The sequence below is a fragment of the Enhydra lutris genome, unplaced genomic scaffold (genome assembly GCF_002288905.1).
Source record: "Enhydra lutris kenyoni isolate GAN:26980312 unplaced genomic scaffold, ASM228890v2 scaffoldscaffold39, whole genome shotgun sequence".
NCBI lineage: Eukaryota > Metazoa > Chordata > Mammalia > Carnivora > Mustelidae > Enhydra > Enhydra lutris.
The window spans coordinates 24,943,200-24,965,530 of NW_019154123.1; the positions used below are offsets into that span (position 1 = coordinate 24,943,200).

The following is a 22,331-nucleotide window of genomic DNA, read 5'->3' on the forward strand; positions in this document are numbered from 1 at the left end:
CAGCTTGTGAATTACATTTTAGAAAGGATGTGAAGTGATTTCTTCTTGAGTGCTCCTCTGGGTGGGGGTGGAAGTGTTTGCCCTCACCCAAGCCTCTCCTTATGACTCTCTCCCCACCCTTCCCCCCATTCCTGCAGCCCTGAGGCCCCGCCACCCCCAGAGCCCACCTGGGAAGAGCAGCAGACCAGCGTGTTGCACCTGGCCGGGGACAACTTCCGGGAGACCCTGAAGAAGAAGAAGCACACCTTGGTCATGTTCTATGCCCCTTGTAAGTAGCTGGGGGTGCTCACCATGGTGTGAGGCAGAGGGGTGGGCCAGACCAGACCAAGAAGACCCCTCCCAGGGACCAGGGCAGCCACAGGGGGACTCTGGATTCCTCTGTGCTGTCTCATTCCAGGCTGATATCCTTCAAAATCCAGGGCCTCCTTCTGTCTGTTCTGTCAGGGTCTCTCCCTCTTTCTGGGGAGCCTTTCTCACATCGGTGCTAAAGCCATCCACTTCTGTTTGTGGCAGGAACTGCCGTAAAGTTGCTCAGTCTCCTCTGGTACCTGGAATCTTCTAGGCTGCCTGCCTCCCACTTGCCCCTTCCTTCCACCCCTTGGCTCTCCTGGCATCCCACTAGGCACTGACTTCACCTTCAAACCTTGGAATTTAGCTGACCCATTTTGGCCTCTGCTTTCCTTGTCTTCCTGAGCATCCCCAGCCCAGCCCCCTCCCTGACTTCCCTGACCTCCCCACATGGCTTTGACACATCGGGTTTGAGGCTGTGGGAAAAGCACACTACATTCTTCTGAGCTAGCTTCCCCTTGATCTCCATTTTCATCAGAGTTTAAGTTGAGGAAGTGACACGTGTGTTTGTGACCTTTGGATTTTGTGCATAAAATTTTGAAATTAATTGATACTTAACAGGGAACGCTCTTGAATTTCCCACTCTTCGCTGCCCTTGTCTCTCTCCCCCAGGTTACAGCTCTGCTTAATGGAGTGGGGATAATAAAGCTCCGCGCCACGGAGAAGCCAGGCAACTCAATCTAGTCATAAACCCGCTTGCTTGTAGCCAGCCCTCCTGTTGGCTCCCCTCCTGCCCCACTTTTCCAGTGTCAGTAATACCTAATGCCTCTCCTCCCTCTCACTTTCTGGGAGGGGCTGCCTCCGCCTACCTTTCCCAGCCTCAGACCTCCACCCTCGGGCCGCCAGCGTGTTGCTCTGTTTTTGCCTTTTCTTCTCCAAGTGGGAGTGGGACTTTGGGTTCTTTCTTGCTGAGCTTCTTGCTGTTCTCATCTGTCCTTAGGGCATGCCTGGAAGGCTGAGTGGGGTTTAAGAAGCTGTCTTCTGTCTGGGCAGAATGGGGTGTGCAGGACGGACAGCAGAGGGCATGTGACCGGCCCGAGGCCTCAGAGCAGCGTATGACAGAGGGGCTCTTTCTGTCACAGACCTCGTTCGGAGAGGAGGAGCTTCCTCAGCAGCAGTGAAGGCCTGGCCGCACAAGTCAAGGTCCTTGACCGGCTACTGGGTGGGCTTTTGTATGTCCAGACTAAATACTTTCCCCCCAGAGATGCTCCCCTCTTACCCCAGACCTCTGGGGTCAGGACTCCTACCCTCTGGGCTGCTGATGAACCCCCTCACAGAACCACTGGGTGCTGGGTGGTATCTGGGGCCCAGGATACAAGGGAAGGAGGTGTGGTCCCTGCTTGGCCTCAAGGGCTTCCTAGTCCACTCTGGCAAGAAACAACCCCATTCAGGGCCGCTCCACCCCGCGACTCAGCTTCTGTCAAAGGGCCTCACACCTAGAGGTTCCCTTTTCCTCCACTGCATGTTCCTGTCCCTGAACTCTGCTCCAGATTCCTGAGACGTGTTCATCAGGGAAGTGAATCTATCCAAAGACAAGTCTTTCAAAAATTTTTTCAATTACAAAAATAATACATATTTATGTATTAAGTAATACCTCTTGATGCTTATTTACATATAAAGAACCAATACTACAGGAAGGTCACACCCCTGCTAAAGGTAGGTATAAAGTGAAAGCAAAAACCAACCCCCATAGCCTTCCCCAGTCTCCCTCCCACCTCCTGCCTCCCTGCCCCACTTCCCACCTCCCCACCATGTCTCTTGCTTCCCAACTTCCCCATGTACCCAGCCTCCCGCCTCTCCCCATCTCCGGCTTCCCCAGTTTCTACACAGATCTTCCTCCAGCTGTTTCATTGTTCTCTCCTGTTCCAATATTTCCACCCCCCAACACACACACACACTTTGCTCTCAGTGGTCTGGTCCAGGTGGCTGCCCTTCTTAGACCGGCTTGCTGAGTCTCTAGCACTGGAATTTTCTATCCTGTCCTCAGTCTTTGTTTCTGACTCCCTGCTCTGGAAATCTTTGGTTTCCTGCTACACAAAGGTGGTACCTTTTTAAAGAGCCCCAATTAAAAAATCATGTCTCTTCTGGCCCACCTGAGACCCCTGGGAAACGTCTTCATGCCCTTTCTAAATCAACCTCCCCTCCAGTTACCCATTTGCCTTGCCTTTTCTTTTGGATAATGATAAAATTAGATACACCAGGTGATTAATCTGAGACCTAGATACTTTAAATTGATGGTAATAGGAATTTGCAGTAAGCTGACAGTTGCTTTATACTTTCAGTAAGCAAAGAGCTTAAAAGGAAAAATTAATAGTGATACCAGATTTGGAGGGAGGGGACGACTTATTTCCAGCCAGCCTAACACTGTTAGTGGGGCATCCGTGTGCCACTCCTGCGGGACCTCTAGGGCTGGTGCTCTGATAGGCCTTGTCAGCCAGCACACTGTGCCCTCTGAATGTTTTGGAATGTATAAACCATCGTTCCTTTTGAGTGTAACATTTTCATGAATCTGAGCTATTTTTCCTCTGCTGGGTCAAATTAGTAAAGTGTTCATATATAATTGCCATTGAGCCAGTTAAACAATCATCTGTTAGACCTGCCACGAGCGAGGCTGTGCTAGGCACTCTGTCGCATTCAGTGCTGCTCGAACCCATAGGCAGCCCAGCTCTCTTCCCCATACCTGCAGTGGATGTGGGCAGAATCCTTTGACTGCCCCTCCTCATCACTGTCCCCACTGCTCTGGGGCCAGCTGGCTGTTCCGCCAGCCGGCCGTATGGGGGGCCCCGCCCATCTCAGGAATTGGCTCACGTGTTAAATTCATATTAAAGTTGTAGTCTAGCCTTAATTTGGTTTCACAGAACTCTTCGAAATGCTGGTCATTGTTACCTTATTTTAAAAAGAGAGAAAGCAGATGAGCAAAGCCATTTCTGTCCCCACCGTGGCTGGCCTGACTGTTCGCCAGCTCTCCCTGTGGGGCATTCGGCCCCTCCCACCTGTGTTTTGATCAGAATTAATTACCAGCATCAGGGAACTCCTCCCTCAGAGCAGTTCTGCTCTCCTGGCAGTTGTGTGCAGCATCTAGGGAATGGTTACAGGAAGGGGGCGTGGGTTTGGACCGGCTAACGCTGAGGCAGGTTGCCTGGAAAGGGGGTCTGTCATGTCAGGTGACACTTGCATCACTGTCACACCCAGGGCCTCTGGAGTTATGGGTCCTTGTCCACTGTGATCAGCCTCTTCCCTCAGTCAGGAACCCGGGCCCTGAGAAGCGTTGGGGACTCACTGTAGCTTATCCTCCTTTCAGCCTGACCTTGGATCTCCCGTCCCTGAATCGCAGGTTCAGGTGGACTGTAGAGCGAAGGGTGGAAGGCTAGCATGAGGACCAGGGGCTTGGTTTGGCCATGTGGTCCAGGGTGGGGATTGAGCAGTGGGGGCTCAGGTGGAGTAGTTCCTCCTCCCCACACCTTTCCCAGTCCCGTTCTCTCAGCCATGAAGTGGGCAGCTTATACCGCAGTCCCTAGGGAAGAAGAAGAGGACTCTGTGACAGGCTCAGAGAATCCTGAGCACACATCCTCCTTTTTCGAGCCCAGAGCTCCCCTCTCTACGCTGGCTCCGAGGGCAGCCCTCTGTGGAGGGAGCTTGCAGAGCAACACTGCAGCAACTGTCTCCCCCACCCCCAGCCTCTTCAGCCCCAGTGTGTGACGGGAGGATGGGGTGGTAGGTCCCAGGCAAGAGCAGACCTCTCTCCAAAGTCCTTGTGCTGACAGCAGACACACACAGCAGTGTTTGAGTGGCTGGGTCGACACGTGGACCCTGACAGTCTGGTGTGTAAGGAGTGGGAGTCAGATGAACCCTCACCTGCTGTTGGGTGGAGGGAAGCCCCTGGAAAGGCTTCTCTTCAGAGCCAGGAAGGACCCCTGGCCCTGCAGCCTCCCTCACGCGCAACACTTGATCCTTCCCCTCCCCCGCAGGGTGCCCGCACTGTAAGAAGGTCATCCCACACTTTACCGCCACCGCCAATGTCTTCAAAGAGGACCGAAAGGTAAGGATACCCTTCTTCATTTCTTGTCCTGCCCCTGACTTTGCTCAGCCCTTGGTTCCTCTACTTCCCTCCCTTCCACTTCAGCTCCCTTTCCTGAATAGACTCTGCTGAGATCAGGGAATTCCTGGGAACCAGGACATTTTTTTCATAAGGCAGGATTGGGCAGGCTGAGTTTCTGCTGAAGAATCAGCTCGCTGAAATGGGTACCCTGAACTGTTTTAGCCCTTTATGGGAAGAGGGTATTGGAAAAGGGGTCACCTCCTTATTTTTAGCATTTGACTCTTTTTACAATAGGATTTGTAGTCATGCATTACTTACGTAATTGAAAATACAAATAAAAAATATCCAACAAAAGTGAACTGGAGGCAGTCAAGGTGGAGGAGGGCAAGGCTGTCTTGCAGAGCCTCGTCCCGCCGAAGTAAAAGGCTCCTGCAGCTGCTGACTGATGAAGCATAAAATTAACAAGTTAGAACTGCAGATTGGATTAAAGTGTGGGGAGAGGGCACCCCCAGGCACCTCCCCAGGCAGCTCCAGCAGCCAGGGCAGCGTGGGCTGCCACCAGATGAGGGCAATGTGTGACTCTGGGGCCGAGGGGTGGCGTGGCAGGGGCAGACCTGGAGCTCAGACACGGTGCAGCTTGACTGCTGCTGGACCCTGGTGGCTTGGATAAGTCCTGTCAACTCTCCAGGCCTTGAGTTCTCCTCTCACCAAGGTTGGCATCCTGCTGTAGATGATCATGAAGACTCTTCCCAGCCTGGGACTCTTGTGGGAACCTGTCCCCCACCAGGCCTCAGAAGCGTGCTGATACACACCCAACCCAAAGCTGCATGTATGTGCACCGGGTGGGGTTTTTAGGGGCAGCTAGAGCAGGCTGGACACACACGCCAGGACACGTTAGAGTTGGCCCTGGGTGGGGTGACAGTGACGGCATGTAAGCTCTGTAGGGACAGAAGGTCAGAGGGAGCCAGGCTGGGGCATAGGGACATGTGTGGGGAGGGGGATAAACTTGGGACTCAGATCCCTGGACCCTTCCCTGGACTCAGGATGTCCAGTTGTCACCCACAAAGTCTGGCTATGCCTTGAGGCTCCCTTCATCACATCAGGAGGGAATATAAGGACCAGAAATCTTTTCTCCTTTGCCTGCCCCTTGGCCTGTATCAAGAGGGGCGTGGCAAGAAGGGGCTTCCTGTCTTCCATCTCCCTCCCCACCCAGACCCCTCTGCCACCCAGGTTCAGTTCCGGCACGACTCCGTCACAGTCTGAGTGTTAGTTGGTGTGGGGAAGACTTTGCTCCCTGCAGCCAGCATGGGACTGGCAGTCAGTCCACATTGACCCCCATCACCCCTCACCTGGAAAACTCTGGACAGACAGGAAAGTGACTGAGGCGTGGGTCTCCCTGTCCCCTGGATGCTAAGGTCTCTATGGCTCCAGGGTCTGTGAAGGGATCACCTCAGTCCAGGTGGGGCCAGGCTGGCTGTGCCCACAGTGAGCAGCCAACGGCCAGTCCTCTTCTTCCTCTCTCCCCTCTGCTGATGCACAGGGACTCCATTTCCACAGGGAGCCCTCCTTCTCCAAGACACTGAAATGCCTTTGCTTAATTGTCTCAGCTTGGGACAGTAATGTTACTAGGCTTTTCCTGGCGTCATATCCTGTCTGTTATTTCCTTTCTTCTCTCCTTCCAGCTCCCTTTATCCCAAGCCAGAGATCACTCTCACTTGTTTTAATCTCGTGTCCTCTCTGCCAGGCAGTTGGCAGGCCTGGGGTTCCTGGTTCCATGGCTCTCGGTAACACCAGGGAAGCATTCGCTCTCGGCCCGGAGGACTAAAGTTACCTGTGTCACAACTGCTGGGTGCCATCCTAGAACTGTCCCATCAGAGGTCTAGGGATGGTTCTAGAACTTTGTAATATTTATCTATCTTTCTCTCTCTGTGTGTCTCTCTCTTCCTCTCCTTTCTTCCCTTCCTTCCTTCCTTCTTTCCTTCCTTTCTTCCTTTCTTTTTAGAGAGGGAGGGGGAGAATCCTAAGCAAACTCCACACTCAGTGCAGAGCCCAACATGGGACTCAGTCTCACGACCCTGAGATCATGACCTGAGCCAAAATCAAGAGTTGGATGCTTAACCGACTGAGCCACCTATCCACCCCAGGAATTTGTAACTTTTAAGAGCTGCCTCTCGTACTGGCCAGTGGCTGCTGTTTGGGGTCCAGTGGCCCATCCAGCCCTCTCCTGCTCATGGGGGTCACGGCCCAGAGAGGAGCTGTGTCCCTTGCCCAGGGACAGTCAGCCGCCAGTCGCTGACAACCAGAACAGAGTCTCTTGACTCCCACTTCTTCCAGACACCCTGTGCTGCTACCTCTTAGCTAGAATTGTATTCCACCCCCCAACGCACCCAGAAGCCAGTCCCTGTTCCTTCCCCAATCAATATGCTGTTGGTTGTTCACTTCCATTTTCATAGCCAGAGTCAATATTAGCTCCTGCAGAGATTTATTTTACTGAATCAATAAAGCCGCATGAGGCAGCTCATATCTTAGGTGGGGAGCCTCCCCCACTCCTAGGAGCTTACTAGGGAACCTGAGCAGTTGACACACTGGCTGGAGAGAGGGCTGCGTGCTGCTCATGTTGGCCCCGAAGGCCGTAGAGAAGGGGCCGCAGAGGACATGGGCCTGAGGTGGAAGGCTGGCCGATGCAGGCAGGGGCAGGGTTCCACTGGGCCGGCAAGGTGGGGCTCATCTCTCATGGCAGATCCAGGTGTCCCCAGCCTGGGTCAGGCTGGCCAGCGAAGTGGGAAGGTCATCCCAGGACAGGCGACCCGAGGCAGAGGGGACTGCTATAACTTTGGCCATGGTGTGTGTACGCCCTTGCGTTGACAAGGCTGTCTGTCCATCAGAAAGGAAAGCTCCCTGAGCATAGAGACCTCGTTGGTCCTTGAATTCCCTCCAGCCTTGATGCGTGAAACCTCTGTAAATGTTGACTGAATGACCACACAGTAGCATTTGATATTTTCAGAAAACTCCTCTTCCACTGATGCTTAAGAGGGTTATGTCAGGTCCTTGTAGTAGTCACAGTAGCATAAGCAACTAAGTATTCTCTCTTTCCCATTTTACACAAGAAGAGATTGAATCTTCGAGAGGTTCAAAGCTCTCCCAAAGTCACTCAGCTGGGAAGGGGCAGCTGAGAACCAGATAAACAGGCTTTGTCAGAGGTCTCCCAGAAGCAGACTCAGGTTCTGGGACTCATGTGTAGGAGGTTTATTTGGGAAGTGGTCTCAGGCCACAGCCTCAGTGATGGAGGAAGAGGGGACAGTCAGGACAGGAGCCAGAACATTTGTATTAATGAACAGATTAGTGCATATGTAATTGGGTTCAGCCCTGGAGGCATCACCAGGGACAGAATCGCCTCACCCAAAGGTCAAGGAAGCTGGGGTACCTGTCCTCAAGTTCCGGCCAACACTGGCCTTCCTTGGGGCTCCCTGCAGCCAAGAATTATGGGTGCCAGTGGCAAGTGTTCGGCTAAGGGGTCTTGGCAGGATACCAACTATAGCAGAACAAATCTAGAAATGATCGTGTACCTTCAGTGACAGTTCAGTCTGTGTAAACCTAGAGTGGGTGTGTGGGGGGTGGGCAGGCATCCAGACAGGAGAAATTGGGATAGGTGAGAAGAGGTTTATTTGCTGTCTCCTTTCTAGAGTCTAAGCTGCTTCCGTGAGAAAGAGCCACGCTCGACTCCTCTCCTCCTGTAGAAACGGAGTGTGGAGGAGCCTTTGCGGCCAGGAGCAGCACTCCCTGTGTATGTGGCTGGCAGTTAGTTTAGGGGATTCGAAATAAGTACACATTTTTAATTTAGTCGATTTATAAAACTGTACACTGTATTTCCCACAGCTTCGGGGCATGTATACAAATTAAATTCATAATTTAAAGCAGATGCAGGGAGAGCAGCCACCCAGAGCAACCCTCATCAAACACTTCCTCAGCCTAGCGGAGAGCCTTGGCCCCTCGCCGGGGGCAGACGCAGAGGGCTGCCTGGGGTGCGCCACCTCCCCCGGGCTGGGCCCCAAGAACTGGTACACTGAGGACAGCCGGAGGAGCATCTGCCTTATGTTTCTAAATAATTCAGAGAGCACTTTAGAGGGTGAGCTGGGGTTCTCAGAGGCTTGCAGGGGCTCGTCTGCCGGCCCGGTGAATCGGGCTCGGGGCGGACGCCAGCCAGCGGCTCGTTGAACCTGCCGGACAGAGACAGCTGCCCTCCGCTCCAGCCAGTGGCTGCCTGCGGGAATGCAGGGTGAATGCCGTCCAATCTGGCTTTCACACAGAAGCTGGAGAGCCAAACTTTTATATAAAATCTTCTGGCTCTTTTTCTAGGTTGGCAGCTAATTCAGGTTTATTTTTTTTGTTGTTGTTAAATTCTGTGTGGGCCAAATAGAACAGGACTGAGAGCCAGATATGGATCGTGTGCGGCGAGTTTGCAAACTCGGCTCTAAGAAGTCTTATCGTACAGACGTTCTGTAGCTGAGGTGGGAGGGAAGCAGCAGAGCAGGGGGGCGGGGGGCACTGGTGGTCCACTGGTGACAGGAGGGGAGGCTGCCCCTCGCTCCGCACTCTGTCGCCCCACTGCCTGCAGAGCGGGGTTCCTGCTCACCTGCGCACTACGTCAGTGAGCAGCAACCAGGACTGTCGGTGGCCTGCTGGGTTCTTCTACTTGGAAAGGGGCCTCCATCCCCATGGGAAGAACCTGTAGCCATAGAACCATGTGAGCTGTGACTATGTAATCACTTGAAATTTCAAGCATGGTGAGAGTTCAGTCAGAATGCCTTAATGTGTTCTGGTTCCCGGAGGCTGCGTGCTCAGTCCCCTCCAGTCCTGGTGTGGGCGGGTCCCCCTGGACAGGTACTTCCTGCTCTGGCCTTCTTGCACCTGCTGCCTAGTCCTGACTCAGGTTGTAGATCAAATCCTGTCTCCTGGGAAAGGCCTCCTTGGCCATAAAGCAGCCCCTCTGGCTATTGTCTTGAATCACCCTCTTTTAATTTCTTCAGAGCATTCACCAGGCTCTAAAATGATCTCACTTGTTATGTATCTATTAACTGCTTTCCTTCGGTAAGAGTGGCGGTCACTAAATGGCTGGACTTCTTCAAGGTCACCCGTGTACTGCTAGCACATAGCAGCCCTTGGGTACGTGCTCACTCTTAATCAGAAGCTGCCCGCCCTGCTTCTGCAATGCTTGCGTTTGGTGTGTTGCCATAAAGCGACCTTCTTTCCTCCTTCCCTGCTTTCTGACCCTCAACAGACAGGAGGTTCCCCAGGTCTGCTTTATACCCTCTTATTTTAAAAGAACAGCAAAAAATAAGGGAAAACTACCAGTCTGTGGAATTTGTTAGACAGGCAGGAAGAGGCCAGTGGCCAATTTGGGAACCTCCTTCTGACTGAAAATTCCATTTGCTTTGGTCATGCTGAGCTCTTCTGGTCCCTGGAATGTGCTCCCCCAGCTGGAACTTCTTTCTCCTCCTTCAGGCCACTGCTCAGATGGCAAACGTGCAGAGTACCTCTGTGCCCCTCCCCTTGGCACCCTGGACTTCCTCCATCACCTCATACCTCCTTTCGTGCCTTGGAATTGTTTCTCTCTGACCCCTCTGACCAGACGCTGAGCCCCTATTAGGGGCAGAGCTCGTGTCTGGGGGCCGGAGGAGTGATTAAGAGAGCAGTGAACACTTACTGACTACTAACTACGTGCCGGGTCCTGCGCCAAGTCACCGCCCCTGGATTCTCTTGCTCAGTCCTCATAATAGCCTGATCATTTAGGTATTGTTATTACCCCCATTCTACAGATGAAGAAACTGAGGTTCCAAGAGACTAGGTCATTTTCCGAAAGTCTTCCTATGCTGCCAAGCCCAGATTTACACTTCAGAAACTCGCCTTCAAAGCGCTTGTTCTTAACCTTGGTACTCTACTGCCTCCCCAAACAGACATTCGGAAAGTGTTAGTTGATAAATGAATGAGTCCCACCATGCCTCACAGAAAGCATCACAAAACCTGCAGTGTTTACAAATGCTCTCAGGTCATCATTTCCTTGATGGCCATTATGCTCTTGATTTTAAAGGGTGGTCTGAGGCCCCTGCAAGCGGAGTCCCCTAACCTTACCCATCTGCCTTGAGAACTGGAAGCAAGCCGTGGCGGTCTCAATGGAGCTCTGAGCTGGGGAGGCTCTGGTTCAGCTCTTCGTCACTATTGAGAGAAATCAGAGAAAGCACACGGTGTGGGCCTAAAGTGCGGTCCATGTGCAGAGGGTCCAGGCCTCGGGTCTCAAACGGGAGGCCGCCTGCGCTGACCCAGCCTTTCTCCGGGCCCGCAGATTGCCTGTGCTGCTGTAGACTGCGTCAAAGAGAAGAACCAGGACCTGTGTCAGCAGGAAGCCGTCAAGGCCTACCCCACATTCCACTACTACCACTATGGGAAGTTTGCAGAGAAGTATGACAGCGATCGGACGGTAAGCTGGGGAGAGGCATCTGCTCTGAGCTCTTTCTGTTGGGCAGGGAGACAGCCACTGAGAAGGGCAGCAAAGGGAGACTTCCCAGACACCACAGAAGTTAGCCATGTGCACGCTGCTGGGAAGGCAAGGGCTATGGGCCTGGCTGGGAGAGTGCCCCCAGAGATTGTTCTGGAGTCCAGCTCCCAGAGCCTGGGTGGGTTCCAGGGGTGGGGTGGCAAGGCAAGTAGCCAGGCAAGCCCTCCCGACATTGCCAGCTGCCTCTACTAGCCACTTCTCTGTGTCCAGAGGAGTGAGCACCTGGAGGGTCAGGAAAAGCGGAGAGGGGGAGAGGGTGCACATCTGCATCAGGGGTTAAAGGCTTTTTTCTCTTTCTCTTCCCCTTCCCTACAGGAATTGGGGTTTACCAATTTTATTCGAACGCTCCGGGAAGGAGACCATGAGAGACTAGGGAAGAAGAAGGAAGAGTTGTAATTTCTGCCTCAGAGAAAGCTTTTCCATTACACTGTGAATGATACCTGTTTTGTTGTTCTTTCTGAATTTCCATGTGTTCAAAAGACAAAATTTTTTATAGCCGCTTATGGCCATTTTGTACAATTTTTGAAATAAAATTAAACCGATTGTTTGGTGGTATGGGTTGTTTCCACAGAGCCTGTACTAACAGAGATGAAGAGGTGGATACTCATGTTATGTCTCATGCCATGTCCTCTCCTGGGAGGTGGGGAGCTAGCTGCACGCCAGTGTCCCATCTGCCCAGGAGAGACACATGAGGGCGGAGAGTGGGCACAAGGAGGATGGCGTGGGACACTGCCCCTCTCAACCATTGGAAACCAGGACAGGGAGATCGGACCACAGCATATCCCGTTAGAAATGACTGGTTTGGGGAGGAAGTATGTTACGATAATCAGAAAATGGGCAGCTGAAGCTAACGGTCATTAAGTACTAGCTTTTTCTGGATCATTTCAGTTTCAGCTTGGATGTGTTTTCCTGGACTTCATTTACATGTTTCTCTTTCTTCAACCATTTCTTGTCTTCTCTTTTCCTCTCTCTAGTCCTCCCTGCTCTCCCTTCACAAAAAAGCTGAGTCTTCAATCCAGAGTTGAGTGCAGTGGTCAAGCCCAGGCTCAAACGGGCTTCTAAGAATGGAGTAGGAGAGGGGTCTTTGTGCCGCTGCTTGCTCTGCACACTGGAAGGGGCAGACATGGGTGGCATATTCTCCATAGGCATGCAGGTGCTGGGTCAGCCCCCCCTCACCCTGCCACAGTAACCTCCAGACATTACTCCCATGTTCTCTGTGGAAGGATGCCACCCAGGCGCCTGGTCTACCCTAGTGTCTCACTCTGCTTCCTTCCTCCATTCCATCTCTCTTCCAACTGGCTTTTACACCAGTTATGCTTTCTGCATCACTGGGTGACTTAACACTAGCCCTTGGAGCCCTTGGAGCTGGAGAACCCTGTCCTGTGTCTTATCTGCTCACGGGGTAGAATGGCCCCTGCTCCCTCTGCCTTGACTTGACTTATAAGCTGCCATCCAAGCCTTGGATTTGGGCAGTTCAGAAGATGGGTTGCCCAAGCTGCAGTGCTTAGCTTCTGACTTGCGTGTTTCTGTTGGCAATTTGGCCTTCAGGAACAACCCTGTTTCCTAGCCTGGTCCCCTCCTGGTGGCCTCCAGCCTTCCTGCTAATGGGTCTGCTGAGAAGGGACCAATAACACAGAGCCGCAGAGCTCCTCATGGCTGTGCTGACAGGTGCCATGGCTCTGTCAGGTGAAATTGGAGGTTCCCAGCTCCCCAGTCCACCCCCTGCCGCTTCAGCCTTGCTTCTATTCTCCTAAGCACGTACTTTCTCAGCAGTGGCCCTGGTCTTGCCTCAGGTGAACGGGCATGAAAGAAAGAAGCATGTATTTAAACACATGTCCTGTGCTCCTGCTGGGTACTGTAGGCGGCCATACAAGGAGGCACGTAAAACTGACACCGTGTAGTGTGCAGCCATTCCTACAAGGGGCTCCCGAGAGCATATGTGTGCACAGACATGCTTTTTCCCTAATGCTGACTTGGAGGCTTTGTGGGAGGAATGTATTTGCTTGTGTGTTCAAAAAAAAAAAAAAAATGTTTTTAACTGCATCTTTAGAACAATACCTGACAAAAGCCACTTCCCGACTGAGGACAACTGGTGCCCACCTTCAAGGTGTGGGGCTTTCTTTTTGTCTATCTGAGCCTCAAGGTCAGGTTTGCCTGGCCTGGCTTCTTGGTGTGGGCTTGAAAGCACTGGGAAATGGCATCCTCTTCTGCAGGATTTGATTCTTATAAGGCATTGTCAGAATGTCTAGTGCTTACCATGACTTTGGGCATGACCTGAGCAAGTTCACCCCAGCTCCAGGCAGTGGCCTCTATGGACAGCGCACCCTACCTCCACTCCCCACCCCACCCTCATCTGTACACTGTCTCCCACCCTTCACCCCCATTCCCCCGTTCCGGAGCTCTGCGCAGACGGTGTCAGTACTATAGCATCTAGTTAGTCCCGTTCCTCATGCCCACGCTTGTTTCATGTGAAGTTCATTGATCTTCAGTGCAGACCCCTCCCTACTCCTCAAGGACCTGCTGTCATCTCACCCACCTCGGTTCCCCCAAACCCTGCATTTGCAGGCAGATTTCTCTGCAGGAAGGGTCTGTGGGTTAGGGGAGAACTGATTCCCAATCTTCTTTCTGGGCTTTGACATAACCTTCACCTCAATTTCTATCCTTTGGGTTACTGCTTCTATTTCCCCTCCCCGCTGGTTTGCCTTAGCTTCCTGCCTTCCTCTGCATCCCCCATGCTTCTCCCCACACCAGTGATTCTCCATCACTGCCTAACTGGAGCTTTCAAAGCTGGCCCCCCAACACTTCTCATCTTCTCCATACTACTGCCTCCGTTTCTAGAAGTGCTTGGCTTCCAAAAACTTAAGGAGGTGATGCTCTGGGTTTAAGAAGTGATTGTGTGTGTGTGTGTGTGTGTGTGTGTGTGTGTGTGTGAGAGAGAGAGATCTCATTGTGGTTTTGATTCACATTTCCCTGTTGAGCATATTTTCAGTGCTTTTTGGCCATTTATAGATCTTCTTTGGAAAAACGTCTTTTGCCCATTTGCCACGTGTTGTTTGTTTTTTTATCATTGCTGTCTTACAGAAGTTCTGTATATTTTCTAGACATGAATCCCTTATCTGATCAGATATGCAAATATTTTCGGCCATTCTGTGGGTTATCTTTTCACTTTCTTAATAATGCCCTTTGATGCACACAAGTTTTTATTTATTTATTTGTTTATTTATTTATTTATTTATTTATTTTTAGAGAGAGAGCATGAGAGGAGAGAGGTCAGTGGGAGAAGCAGACTCCCTGTTGAGCAGGGAGCCCGATGTGGGACTCGATCCCGGGACTCCAGAATCATGACCTGAGCTGAAGGCAGTTGCCCAACCAACTGAGCCACCCAGGCGCCCCGCAAGTTTTTAATTTTGATAGAGTCCAGTTTATCTATTTTTTCTTTTGTTGTCTGTGCTTTTGGTTTAGTATCCAAGAAATCATTACCAAATCCAGTGTCCAAAGCTTTTCTCCTATTTTTCCCTCTAAGAGTTTTATAGTTTTAGGTCTCATGTTTAGGACCTTGATTCATTTTGAGTTAAATGTAAAGTAAGGGACCAGCTTCATTCTTTCACATAAGGCTATCCATTTTCCCCACCACCATGTGTAGAAAAGACCATCATTTCCTAATTGAATCTTGGCACCCTAGTCAAAAATCATTAGACCATATATGTGAGGTTTTATTTCTGGGCTTCCTATTCTATTGCATTTTTCTAGATGTCTGTCTTTACGCCAGTACCACAGTTTGGATTACTGTAGATTTGTAGTAAGCTTTGAAATTAGGAAGGGAAATTCCTCCAACTCCATTCTTCTTTTTCAAGATGATTTTAGCTGTTCACATGTCTGTGCCATTAATCGTGTGTGTAATTTGTAAAACCAACACTGTAATCAAAATGCAAAACTATCCACTATAAAGATTTTTGCTGCATTCCTTTATGTTTACTCCTGTTCTCCCCTCCTCCTCACAAACATTGGCAACCACTAACTTATTTTCCATCTCTAGCCTTTGCTCCTTTGGGGAATGTGATATAAATGGAATCCAACAATAAGTAATCTATTAAGATGGACTTTTTTCACTCTGCATAATGTCCTCGAGATCCATCCAGATTGTATGTATCAGTATCTTGTTTCTTTTTATTGCTGAGCAGTATTCCATGGTATGGAGGGATATACCACAGTTTAACTATTTACCCAATAGGGAACATTTTTGTTGTTCCCAGTTTGGGACCATTACAAATGAAGCTGCCTTTTGTCTAGAGGTTAATTTTCATCTCTCTGGGGTAAATACCAGGAATATGATTGCTGGGTCATATGTTAAGGGTATGTTTAGCTTTTAAAGAAATTGCCAAAATTTCCAGAGTGGTTGTACCATTTACTTTCACCAACAATGTATGAGAGATAAAATTTCTCCATATCCTGCCCAACATTTGTCATTTTAAAAATTTTTAGCTGTTCTAATAGGTGTATAGTAATATGTCATCATGGTCTCACTGTCCATTTCCCTAATGATTAGCAATGTTGACTATTTTTTAATGTGCTTATTTGCCATCTGTATATCCTCTTCAGTGAGATGCCTCTTGTCTTTTGCCCATTTTCTAATTGGACTGTTTTTTTACTGTTGAATTTGGAAGTTCTTTATATATTCTAGATACTAATCCTTTGCCAGGTATGTGGCTTGTAAATATTTTCTCTTATCTGTAGTGTGTTTTTTAATCTTAACAGTGTCTTTCAGAGGCAAAAGCTTTTAATTTTAACAAAATTAATTTAACTTATTTTGTGGATCATGCTTTTGGTGTCATATCTAAGAACTCATCACCAAGCCCTAGGTCCTAAAGTTTTCCTTCTATGTTTTTTTCTCAAGTTTTACATTTAAATATATGATCCATTCTGAGTTAATTTCTGTACAAGGTATGAGACTTAGATTAGGCCTGTGGTGTCCAATTATTTCAGCACCAGTTTTTGTAGACTATCCTCTACTGCATTGCTTTTGCACCTTTGTCAGAAAACAGTTGGCTGTACTTACAGAGGTCTACTTCTGAATTCTCTGTTCTGTTGATTATATATGATATATAGCATATATCATATATGATATTTATAATTATATAAGATTATGCTTATATAATGTACTTGTTATATAGTAAGTCTCAATATCAAGTAGACTGATTTCTCCCTTTTTCAAAATTGTTTTAGCTGTTGCCGTATTCTAGTTACAATTAATTATTTTCCATGTAAAATTTATTTATTTTATTTTTAAAATTTTTGTATCTGTTTTAGATAGTAAGCATGCATGGAGGGAGGGGAAGAGGGAGCAAATATTCAAGCAGACTCCCTACTGAGCATGGAGCCCCTCATGGGGCTCCATCCCACAACCCATGAGATCATGAACTGAGCCAAAACCTAGAGTCAGATGCCTAACTGACTGATCCACCCAGGTGCCCCTTCCGTATAAATTTTAGAGAATCTTGTCTATATCAAAACTTTTTCTGGGATTTTTTTCCTTTCCGGTGATTCAGGAAAAAAGTATATATGTATATATATGTGTGTGTGTATATGTACAGAAATGTGTCTGTGTACACATACATACATACGTATATACAAACACAGAAAGATAAAGCCAAAGACACAAAATATAAATAACTGGTGAATCTTAGGCAAAGGGTATATATAACTTTTTATAAGTTTAAAATTACATCAAAATAAAAAGTGCTTCTCTTACCCGCCCCCTTCCCCCCCACAGCCACACACAGAGAAATTATACATGGAAAAAAAAAAAGCCTGCCCTCAACACATAAACTCAGTGACCCAGTTTAACAGGGAGGGCCTGAGTTTAACTGTCTCTAGGCAGCTGTGCGTCCTGCGTGGCCAGGACCCAGAGTTCCCCTGTGCTCCCACAGAAGACTGCAGAAGTTGGCAGAGTCTGGCTGAGTTTGCTAGAGGGTGTCCCCTCAGTGACATCACAGGCAGCCTTGGGGGTTGGGGGGCACGCCACCAGCAGATATGAGGTGGTGCCCAGCCAGGACTAGAGAAGGAAAGATGGCGCATGAGCCCCAGAGTACCCCAGAGCAGGCCCAGTTGGCCCTCAGCAACTACCACTCCAGGTGCAGTGTTGACTACCAGGGCACGCAAGGATCTGCAGGACCCGCTGTGGGTCTAGGTCCCTACTTGGCTGTCTCAAGGGTAAAGTGAAAGTTTGTCTGCACCTTGTAGGAGAAGGCGGCTCTGAAAGACTGGGGATTTACCTAGGGAGTCATCCTATAGTTACCTGAAGAGAATTTTCAGTTTATTGGATCAGACAGAGATCACGACTTCTACTAAATCAATTAGTAGGAAAACACACCCACTTCCAAATTTTTCTGCATAAATAGGCACTGTATAAATATACAATTCCTACATTTTTTTAAAGATTTTATTTATTTATTTAACACAGAGAGAGAGAGAGAGAGAGAGAGATCACAAGTAGGCAGAGAGGCAGGCAGAGAGAGAGGGGGAAGCAGGCTCCCTGCTGAGCAGAGAGCCCGATGCGGCGCTCGATCCCAGGACCCTGAGATCATGACCTGAGCTGAAGGCAGAGGCTTAACCCACTGAGCCACCCAGGTGCCCCAATTCCTACATTTCTGATAAAATGTAGTGCCCAGTACTGAGCACAGGAGTCCAGCTGAGAACTGACCAGTATAGTGGGAAAAGACCATGAATCCCTCATTCCAGATCCTATAAGATATATCTTGGCTAATCTAGTCCAAGCTTACCAGCTTGCTCTCAACAAAAGCCATCAAAACTTTCGTACTGTTTACAGAAAGACCAACCCTTGATAGTTCATTTTCATTAAATTTTTTTCTTCACTGATCTTCAAGGTAACACACGTGTTGTAAGAAACTTGGAAAAATTCAGAAAAGCATGCAAAAGAAAACTTAAATCACTCATAGCCTTGCTACTCATCAGTTATTCAATAGGTTGGTGTACTATCTTTTAATTTTTTAATAAAGATTTTATTCGTTTGTTTATTTGAGAGAGAGAGAACGCACACGCACAGGTTGGGGGAGGGGCAGAGGAAGAGGGACACGCAGACTCAGCTCCTAGCACAGCCCCACGCGGGGATGGATCCCACCACACCAAGATTACAACCCAAGTGGAAATCAGAAGTAGGATGCTCAACTGACCAAGCCACCCAGGCACCCCTGTCTTCCAATTTCTTTTTTAATCACACACAAATGAAATCTCTTAGTATTTTATGACTTGAAAATCGTTTTACAGAGTGTGTACAAATTTTTCTGTATCCTTAGGTATTCTTCCTCAACTTAATTTTTAAAGACTGTATAGTAGAGGATTTCAACATTATTTCTTGGCACTATTGACATTTTGGAACATAATTCTTTGTTGTGGGGAGCTTTCCTGTGCATTGGAGAATTCTTAGCGGTATCTCTGGCCTCTTTCCCCTAAATGCCAGTAGCACTCCCCTTCCCAACAGGTCGTGATAACCGAGAGACTCCAGACTTGGCCAAAATCACCCCCCCAGTTGAGAACTGCCACTATATATCATTTCAGCCTATGTAAATACCATCCTTTACTTATCTGTGTAATGTTATTTATAGTTATTCTCTGTCATACATAATGCTGGGATGGACATCTATGGTTTTGTTATTTTACACATTTTCAGAAGTGACTTTCTGGGTCAAAGAATATACTTATTTTTAACACCTGTGATATATACTGTCAATTCTCCTTCCGTGGTGTGCCTATTTATATTCTTACCAAGAATATATGAGATTACCTGGGTTGTTTTTTTTTTTTTAACTCTGGCTAGCTCTGGGAATTAGAATTTTTCAAGATCTTTGCAAATTATATTTTTTATATAATTGTAAGACAAAATTATTCTAGTTACATTTATCTCGAAAATCCATCTTTGTTTTAGCCTGCTAGGATGTTTTAGATTCTGTTTTTGTCTCTGACAAGCTTTCTATCTTTAACTTCATGTCACTTGCAAATTTGATAAGAATTAAAATATGAAAGACAGAGGATAGCCTGGAACTTTGTCACAGGCCAATAGAAACTTTCTGTCAATCCATTAGTTCTGCATCCATAGGCAAGAGTCATCAGCAAGTTCCTAACCCAGTCAGTTGTCTCAGCCTCCAGCTCCTATCTTCCAGCCTTTCCTGAAAAATACAGTGAAAAGTGACGTCAGATATTTTGTTCAGGTCTGGATATACTATGGCTACCACATTCCTGTGCTCAATCTAATAACCCCCTGAAAGAATAATAAACCTTCACCTGTGCACAACCCCTGCCTCTTGGAAGCATCTTTAGTGGCCCGGTTTCATCCAGGGCTTATACCCCTCCATGGTGTTGTGATGGAGAGGCAGAGGCTCCGGGAGGCCAGATGAGGTTAGGCAACTTGTCCAAGTGGGTGGCTGAGCTCGCATGCAACATAGGGGCCTTTTCTCTCCCCCATAACCAACAGAACTTTCAGTTGCCTCCTTTCCAACACCCACTAGTGATTGCTGAACTAACCAGCATAATGCTGCTCAGTACCACTTCCCTTTCCTGGACCAAGACGTCACCACCTCTCACATTCTTTCAGACCCCAATGGAGAGATTCTTCCGGGCCAAAAAATTTGAAATTATACTTAGAGCAAGAAAGTGCTTTTCTTCAAACTCTCAACCAAAGTTGATTTTTTACAAATTTGTCTTTGTTTTATATATCTTCTCTGCGAAACAAAATCAACTAACACCTAATACTTAAATATATATGAAATATATAACATTTATATTATACACAAAATATGTATTTAGTTATTAATTTAGTGTGCATATATTTTTAGATATGTATGTATACATATCTGTATATTTATATATAGAAGTATATATATTTATGTACACTAAGTTAATCAAATTATATACATATATGTAATCATATGTATAGAGAGAGAGATTGAAAGAGAGGGAGAGAGAGAAATTTTTTTTTATGATTTATAGGTTATTCAAATCTAATAGCACTATTAGTAAATACTTTTTTAATTAACATATAATGTATTATTTGTTTCAGGGGTACAGGCCTGTGAATCATCAGTCTTACACAATACACAGAGCTCACCATAGCACAGACCCTCCCCAGTGTCCACCAGCCAGCCACCCCATCCCTCCCACCACCCTACCTTCCAGCAATCCTTAGTTTGTTTCCTGAGATTAAGAATCTCCTATGCTTTGTCTCCCTCTCTGGTTTCATCTTGTTTCATTTTTCCCTCCCTTCCCCTGTGATCCTCTGTCTTATTTCTCAAATCATCATATCAATGAGATCATATGATAATTGCCTGAGAAACTGTCTTTATTGTCCTCCAGTTTCATGCCCCAGAAATAATTGCTGTCAAGTTTGATGTGTATCTGGCCAAGAATTTGTTTTGTTTTCTTTTTGAGGCTCACAAACATACGGTATGCTTTTTATGTGTGTGTATGTATGTGTGTACATGTATATGTGTATGTATATGTATGCATATGTAGATACCCAGATCCAGAAAATTCTTTTCCACCAAGGTCACATACATTTGACCCTCGAGTAACATGAGGATTAGGGGCACCAACTTCCCCATGCAACCAAAACACAACATATAACTTTTTCCTCTCCCAAAACTTAACTGCTAATAGCCTACTGTTGACCGGAAGTTTTACTGAAAACATGTAAAGTCAACTAACAAATATCTGTTAGGTTATATACATTATATACTGTATTCCTATAATAAAGGTAGAGAAAAGGTGTCATTTAAAAATCATAAGGAAGAGAAAACATATTTATAGTACTGTACTGTGTCAGAAAAGTCCACGTTTAAGTGGATTTGCACATTTCAAACCTGTGCTGTTCAGGGGTCAACTGTATAAATTCATTTGTGTTCTTCCTGGTATTTTAAAGTACATCTCAAATTTATTTCAATTTCAGTTTTTTTCAAAATGACTAGCCACTTCCCCCCAACACCATTTTGAAGAGTTTGTCTTGTCCCCACTGAAATGCCGCTTCACCTCGTAGTAAATTTCAAAATCTATTTGGATGCCATCCATCATGCCCTGTTCCATTACTTTGTCCATTTTCATTTCATTTGTTTTTTTAAGTCCCATTCTAGGGATGCCTGGGTCGCTCCCTCGGTTAAGCGGCTGCCTTCGGCTCAGGTCACATGATCCCAGCGCCCTGGGATCGAGTCCCACATCGAGTTCCTTGCTCCGCAGGGATCCTGCTTCTCCCTCTGCCACTCTGCCTGCCTGTACTGTCTATCTCTTTGACAAATAAATAAATAAAATCTTCAAAAAATAAAATAAAATCCCATTCTAATTACTTTTTTATTTTCAGAATTTCCCTGGCTGTTTTTGCATATTTTTTTCAGTTAAACTTTTTGTCTTGGATCTCAGTTCCTTATCATCCAAGATCATCCTATCCTTTTCAGTACAGTAATGGTTCTTTTTGATGGAGTAAACAGAAATAATCATTGTGGGGTTTACTCTTTTACCTGGTCCATCAACATGAGGCAGTTGGCTCTGAGCAGTGAGCCCAGGTTTCCTTCCCCTAACCCCTCACTCTTGACTTCATTACAGCAGCACTTTTGTCTTGTCCGTAGCTCTTTGTTGCAAGCCTCAGTCCGCTGGGCTTCCCAGGAATCCCCTCTGGATCTCCTTATATGCCCTCCTTGTTCCCTGTTGCTTTCTGATATAAGCCAGCCTCCCAGCGCAACCCCCACTGGATTCTTCCCCATGTGTTCCTTTTCTGTTCACTGAGATCACTTCCGATTGTAAAGTCAGAAAACATTTCCAGGAATGTCTTCATCCTCTCCAGCCACATCTCCTACTCCAAGTATTTCAGCTTAGAGGAAAGGCATTCTTTCCATGAGAGCACCGCACAGCCTGAGCTGAGGACTATGCCCCATGGGTCCCAGATGCCTTCCCCCCTCAAGCTCCAAGTCCCTCACAATGAGGAAAAGGAAGGAAGAGATTCCATCAGCATTTTGTCGTTGGAAATCAGTAACCCCAAGGGGTGAATTTCCTGCAAATCACCAGAACTTTCTGCCTCTCCACTCCTTGGGAAAAGGATAGATTGACATTCTTGCCCATTTTTTCCCCCAGGTACAGTGGTGCCCAATCCTGGCTCCATGATTAACCACTTGGGGACCTTGAAAAATTATCAGGGCCAGGGTCGCACCCCAAAACCACCGAATCAGAATCTCTGGGAATGGGTCCCTAGCATTGACACGTGTTGAAAGATCTCCAGGTTGTTCTAATGTGCAGCTGAAATTCAGAACCGGTGGGCTGAGTCCTGCAGGCCTCACCGGGGTGCACCACTGAGCTTACGTGCACATATGGAAGCAAGGCTAGGGGAATTTGGAA

The 22,331-nt window shown here is 47.7% G+C and overlaps 1 protein-coding gene across 1 annotated transcript in view; it reads left to right on the plus strand.

Annotated features, from left to right (window-relative positions):
- Window positions 1-11,492, plus strand: part of LOC111155118 (protein disulfide isomerase family A member 5) — a 90,121-nt gene extending 78,629 nt beyond the window's left edge. Inside the window, exons 14-17 of the mRNA XM_022515183.1 lie at window positions 138-268; window positions 4,317-4,387; window positions 10,728-10,862; window positions 11,256-11,492. Of these exons, the coding sequence (XP_022370891.1) occupies window positions 138-268; window positions 4,317-4,387; window positions 10,728-10,862; window positions 11,256-11,336 (418 nt within the window). The 3' untranslated portion in view covers window positions 11,337-11,492. The remainder of the gene's footprint in view (window positions 1-137; window positions 269-4,316; window positions 4,388-10,727; window positions 10,863-11,255) is intronic.
- The last annotated feature ends 10,839 nt before the right edge of the window (window positions 11,493-22,331 follow it).